This window comes from Eufriesea mexicana, unplaced genomic scaffold (assembly GCF_001483705.2).
Source record: "Eufriesea mexicana isolate 0111107269 unplaced genomic scaffold, ASM148370v2 scaffold6328, whole genome shotgun sequence".
Classification (NCBI taxonomy): Eukaryota; Metazoa; Arthropoda; class Insecta; order Hymenoptera; family Apidae; genus Eufriesea; species Eufriesea mexicana.
In genome coordinates, this window is record NW_016914200.1 from 129,191 (window position 1) to 135,756 (window position 6,566).

A 6,566-nucleotide genomic window follows, 5' to 3' on the forward strand; every position below is an offset into this window, starting at 1 on the left:
AAAAGAAGGTTGACAAGAAAGAACGAGCCGAAGAGGAAAAGCTTGCAGATGAAAACGTCAGTTCTAAGTAACTCGGGGGAGCCGTCGAAAACGAAAATTCGCGGAAGTAAAACAAATGCTCCACGTCGTCGTTTCACGCGTCAGATTTGCCGGGGAACATGATTTCTCATTTCCACGGAAGAAAAGGGCCACCGTCGTAAAATTGAATGAAACTGGGCGTTAAGTGAACGAGCAGAGAAACGACGGCCACCGCTACCATGGCGAAAATCTTTCCGAAGCAGGAGTGTCACGAGATAACGTAGCGTCGACGGGCGGACCGAGCTTTTTTATTGCATTAAAACGTTTCTCTTCAACTTTCCAACACGTGTGTGCGTACCACACGCGTCTGTATACACGCGGTGTCTCAACAAGAAAACGTGAGAGGAGAGAAAGAAAAAATAGGAAAAGAATGAACTTTCCTATGAAAAAAGAAGTGACCGAGGAGAAGCTGGGGAGCAAAAAGCGGTCCACGTAGCGGGCAGAAAAAGAGAGGAAGAGGAATTCTTAAAAGGTCTTTCGTAAGGATAATTAGATGGTACTCGGTGCGCGATAAAACCCGACGCAATTTAAAGGGATTAAAGTTCGCCATGCAGCGTCCCGCTGATTTTGTGCCGCGATGCGATTTTTCCTCATAAGCTGAGCTTAAATTTAAACTCGGCCAGCAAGCCGTCGCAGGAGAGAGGGCCGGCTTCTTCCAAAGCTGATACAGCGACCGAGGCAAACTTTCCTTTTTATCGCGTTAAACTTTTCGTCGCAACTTTCACCGGATAGAGGGCCGCTGCGTCTGAGCCGCTTTTCAGACACGACGCAACGCAAGTGACTGCTCCGTCTAACAGACGATCATTAACCTCCGTGTGGGGGATAAACACTGGAACCCAGGCGACGCGAGAAATCAAATTCCAAAGGGAGCTTTCCGATCTGAAAAATCAATATCCCTCTAAAATCCACAATAAACCCTCACCCCTACCTCCATCTACGTTCTTCTACACTCCGTATCCTTTCTAATGACACGCATACCTACAAACCGAATGGAAATTTATTTATCTTAGCAGGAACGTTAAACTCACCGTTTCCCGTGATAGGCGCCAGCGTGGAGGAATGGAGATCTTTAAGAAAAGAGAAGAAGAGAAGCTGTATGAGTTATTATTTCGATTCGCGGCGGTCGCAGCAGTGAAGGAAGAGTACACTCACGGGTGCAATTGTAGGCAACAGGGCAGCAGGAGTGCGGGGCGTAGAGTGGAGTGCATCCTGGCAGGGGCAGCAGGCACTTTGGTCTGATGCATCTTCTCGCGCCAGAGATGCAGTAGCAGTACTCGCATCTACGTGAGCCCATCATCGCCGAGCCGGGCCCGTACCTCACGCCCTCGTGCAGGCAACCTGATTGTTAACACGAACGACCATCAGCCTGGTTGAATCTTTTAACTGCCAGCACTCTCGAACGTGGTCCGCTTTGAGGCAGCTATTTCGCTTTTTCAGTCTCGCGGATGGGAGAAGGCGAACGATGGGAATAAAGTCTAGAGTGCGGCAAGACGTTGCAGCCGGTGTGTCGTTGCACTTGGGTCACGGGATAGCTCGCGATAGCATCCGTGGAATTTCCGTGAGCTGGAAATCGTCGTGACACCGGAAGGGATCAGAGGCTAACCGATATCCAGAGATTCCGAATTAGAATTCGTGGATGTCAGGATGTTCGGGTCGCGATAGTCTAAGAAGAGAATCCCCTTCCGGAAGAAGGAGATTCCGAGGGAAGAAACGATGGGAATTGGTAGCAACTGTTTACCGAGATTGAATCCCACGAGATTTAATGCCAGCCTTCCTACAGAGTGGAACCAGATCGTAGGAACTCTAAATCATACGTTGCAGAAGCGATAATTTTCAGGTCGTAAACCACAGTACCAATGAAGCGATGGGTAATAACAGCTTCGGTACTGAGATTGTAGATCACGTTGGCATATCGTAGACTATGGTAACAACGAGAAGGTGCAAAGTACAGATCTGGTGTGAAAAAACGTGGCAATTTTCAATTAGCTGGACCTCGGAAAAATAGATATCAGGCTCCCAATTACGGAAAATTTAATGGGAACGTTAGGATCCTAGCCGCGAGAGCTATGTTTCCATCTGTCTCGATTACTATCCTCCGATACCGTAACAAGTTGCAGCAATCGAACATCGATATGATAGAGATTCTGTCTCTAAATTCTGCCTACCTATGGTTTCGCGATAATTACCCTCAAAACGAGGATTCTGCTGATCCTCCGTCTTCTCATCTTCTTCCACGTGAGCGTTGGATCTCCGTAGCATGCTCACGGCATCACCTGAAATATTTATTTCGCTTTTACCTTTTTCGTTACATAAAACATGCAATCCTCCTACAACATCTCCGTGATATAGAATAATTTATTATTCTATTAAAATTCGAATAACTTTCGTTTACGTTTATTTCTATACTAACAAGAATTCGCGTATATCTCGGGATAATTTAATATTAAATCTAAACCACCGTTGTCTATATAGAACACTTATTTGCTGTAATCGCACAGTTTAATCTTTAATTTAATCAATAATCGCATCGATTGCTCCTCTCTTCTTACACCAAATTAATTTCCGTGTGTCAAAACACATGCGTATCGAGATCTAGAGCAGGTTTTCATATACATATGGATTAATTAATCCAATTTATCGTATTATTACTGACTCAAACACTCTTTATAATCGTATAGATTTTCTTTTATGGGTCTTTGCAAACTTTCAAAAGACAATTACGGATGATTATTGATTAAAGCTATTCCTCCTGAACAAAGCGTTTATAAGCACGTCCCTTCGGTGTTATATTATGTATAATTTGTTTGCTTCTCTTTTATATACAAGTGACGTAGGTCAAGAAAAGCATAAAAGCATGGTTCTTGACGACCAAAACAGAGTCCTTAGAAATCAATTGTGACCAGCACGAGCGTGAGTCGTTTGGTGTTGGAAAGAGAGTTAAAATAGAATGCGTCTTTGTGTGTTTTCGTTTCGTTATCTTGGTGTTCTTTTCCTAAGTTAAATTAGTTTTGTGAGTTTCGAGTTTGTGTTATTCCGTTCCTGTTATTTCGTCAATTTTTGGTATCTCGAAACCAATTTTCACCATCCTATCATAGCGAACAAGGAATTTTTGAAAAATGATTTAAAATCGATGATTCGAGTCGCTACTCGGTGTTCTAAGCCGAGTTCTGTCCGATTTATTCTAGTTTCGAGTTATCTACTCTACAGTTGCAGAGACCCACACACGTAGCCGGCCGTTTAATCTAAATTCTCTAATTGTGCCGAACGTCCACTCGATTTCGAAATTTATACCGCACCAACTAACTAGAGCTGCTACGTGGCTCGAAACGGAATAGTTGCCTGGCACACGGCCGAGTTGAACCGTGACGTTTTTCATAATCGTACTAACGTGTCTCGCCGCAAACTAATTCCGCGCAACAGACGTTCTCCCCTGGTGAACGGACGCGACATCCGGCGGGTGGTGGGTTTGGCAGCCGTGGACAAACTCGAAGACGACATCTGAGCGCGCCCTCGCTGCACCTGCACTGCAAACAGGGCTCGGACGTGACCACCGACGTGCCCTCCTGGTATCTGCGACCCTCGTACCTGCACCCTGCAACAGATTCAACGGAACGCTCAGATCCCTTGCGACGGATTAAGGTAAGGTAAGTAACGAAGTTATTATAGTAGCACGGCTGAGATTGAATATAATCTTCTTCGAATTCGCAAACATTTGATTGAATTTAAAGGCTTGCGAGATTTGCAAATTCTAGACATTTTTTGAAATATTTTTGGAAATATTCGAGAAGCGAATGTTAGTCGTCATTTAATCAGATTTTAAAGTTAGATATTAATTAATTTATTGAATTTAAAATTACTCAAGGATGCAAGGAGTAAAATAATTCTACGTCTTAATTTGCATACGATTTCTTATTTACGAAAGTTGACAGAAAGTCTGCGAATTATTATTTTCCTGTAACGAAAAAATCGCCAAGTGCAAAGGGTTAACTTAATTTTGTAGGAGGAATATTTTGATTTAACCCTTTGCACTTTTGAGTAATATTTTTTTTAAACTCATTTATGCTAAATTAAAATAGGAAAACTTAAAATAGGATTAACTTAATTTCATAGAAAGAATATTTCGATTTAAGACTTTAAGTGGAAGTACTAATCCTGGATCTAGTTTCAAAGAAAATTTCGAGTTAAAAATTTCCAACGAAAGTACAAAGTTTCGAATTTCAAAAAATTGAAACATCGTTGATTTCCGAACGATTTCGTGGTTTCAACATTCATAATAGTCCATCGATAAATATAACTGTTGCAATATAAACCAAAAAATGTAATAAACGAAGTATATTTCATTTCAATTGCTGAAACGCGGCGTTTTCAACCTATTCGATTTCGAAATATAAACTTTCGTCCGCAACACGGGAAACCGATAGAACGATTCGGTGTATTGTGTTACTCTGCAAATTTGCAACTGCAGATGGAATTCTATTTTTTTTCTTCCACATCGACTGAGATAATCTCCGATTTAATTTAAAAACACAGACGTATGTTTACGAATTAATACCTGGAAACCATTAATTAACGTCGGCAAAGGAAGATAAAAATCGAAACAGAAGCTCCAATCCCATTTACTTTATCGTTCATCTCTGTCCGTCGTTCTTCCCTTTGAAAAGCACCGTTAATTCGCAAATTGCCCTATTCTACTAGAAATAAATCAACGAAAATGAAAGGAAAAAGAGAACAAAAATTCAACCATTGGAAAGCAATGGAAATCATAAACCCGTGTCATGTTTCCCCATCCTCTGTGTCGACTCGATATACTGCGAATGACTCATTTCGTCGGGATTTGCACGCGAATTTTCGAACGAGATCCCGCAGGAAGCATGGCCAGCCTCGCTTTCAAAACCTATTCCGCCAAGTGAATAGGATTACGCGGAATCACCATGGAACAATTTGTAATGGAGCTGTACACGCTGGAATAACGCGATCATGAAATAACCCCGACTGAATAGTAACGATTTTTTCCGCAAAAGGGAAAATATATCTCCGTCCCCCTTCGTCCGTCGCGTGGAAGTGAAGAGAGGGTGGAAATAAAAGAATAAATAAATATATATGGATATGAAAATGGGAGTGGCTTAAAATGCAACGTGGACCAGCGATAAATTCATTTCTGAGCCGCTGAGGACACTGTCTGGTCAATTTGTAACGCAACGTGGCCGAAGACAAGGGGTCCTGGCAATGAGGATAATGGGATTTAAAAGTGAAGGATACCGGAAGATGGAAATGAATGTTTATGACGACCAGATTACAGAATCGCGTCGCGAAATGCGTGAAATACAGGATAATACGACCTAAAGAATCGGTAGAGTATGGAGTCGTGTCGAATGATCACATTTTCCTGTTTATGAGACTCATGCAAAATTTGGGGAGACAATTTAACGGGTAAATACATTGGTGAAATGTTCGTCATTAAATAAATTGCAAATGGGAATTTTTATTAAATAAAATAAGCATACGGAAGGACTGACAATGGTTGACATCAAATGGACTCTCTGATGTCAAAGTGGAAGTTGTAGAAAAGAAGATAAATGTGTTGATACGAATAATCAAAAAATTAAAATTCACCTTGCTTTAATTACAGATTTAAAATGATGCATGCACCTTTTGATTGGTATTAATTATTTGTGACTACTGTGAGATTTATCAGTATGTTATTAGGAAGACTGGTACTCTCAGGTGTCCTCTTTTTGTGGTATATTCATGAAGTTTGATAGGTCGTGTTGATCATTACTTAGAACAGGTAGTTAACACTAGACCTACCTACATTTATCGTTTATATTAAATTTATATTACATAGAAATAGTTAATTTTAGTTAACAGGGTGTGGAGAGTCCTTCCCACTCTTATTGATGTCAGCTTGTCACAGGTATCCTCGATATGACGGTGCTGCTAGCAGGGACAAAAGGAAAAGGAAGGGATGCATTTCGTCCTGGACCTGCTAGTGAACTCATCAGTAAGACTTTCTTGCACGCCATTTTTCTTTTTTCCAATTTAACATACGTTCAATGCTCCAGAAGCTAGATAGATGACAGTGCACTTGTGGGGGTTGCTTTTCCCGTGGTTCCTACGGTACTGCCGATTGGTATCCTCTGACGTCTTGCTATGATAGGTAGCAAGTAGAAGGACGCGAGGAAGGGAGGCGGATTCACCGAGAACTTGCGAGAAAGTCCTCGAACCTCCTTCAAGTTGAAATCCAACTAGTAGCGAGAGTGAGAATGATGGTCGCTACAAGGCAAGATAAATTATAGTCCTATATCACTCTAAGTCAATGTTAATTCCGTTAAAAGCAGATATTCATTTTCAATAATTGCAAAAATAAAATATTCAAGACCTGTCATTGTCGACTGACTCATTTTCAATGATTCTAGTGCTAAATATTCGATTTTTGCACAGTATATTTCTCACAGATGCACAGTATGATGTCAGAGATAAGAAAGAGT

The 6,566-nt window shown here is 41.3% G+C and overlaps 1 protein-coding gene across 1 annotated transcript in view; it reads right to left on the reverse strand.

Annotated features, from left to right (window-relative positions):
* LOC108552369 (uncharacterized) overlaps positions 1 to 6,566 on the reverse strand; it is a 68,858-nt gene that overhangs the window by 16,252 nt on the left and 46,040 nt on the right. Inside the window, 4 exon segments of the mRNA XM_017906875.1 lie at positions 1,107 to 1,145; positions 1,231 to 1,416; positions 2,265 to 2,351; positions 3,467 to 3,670. Coding sequence (XP_017762364.1) covers positions 1,107 to 1,145; positions 1,231 to 1,416; positions 2,265 to 2,351; positions 3,467 to 3,670 — 516 coding nt within the window.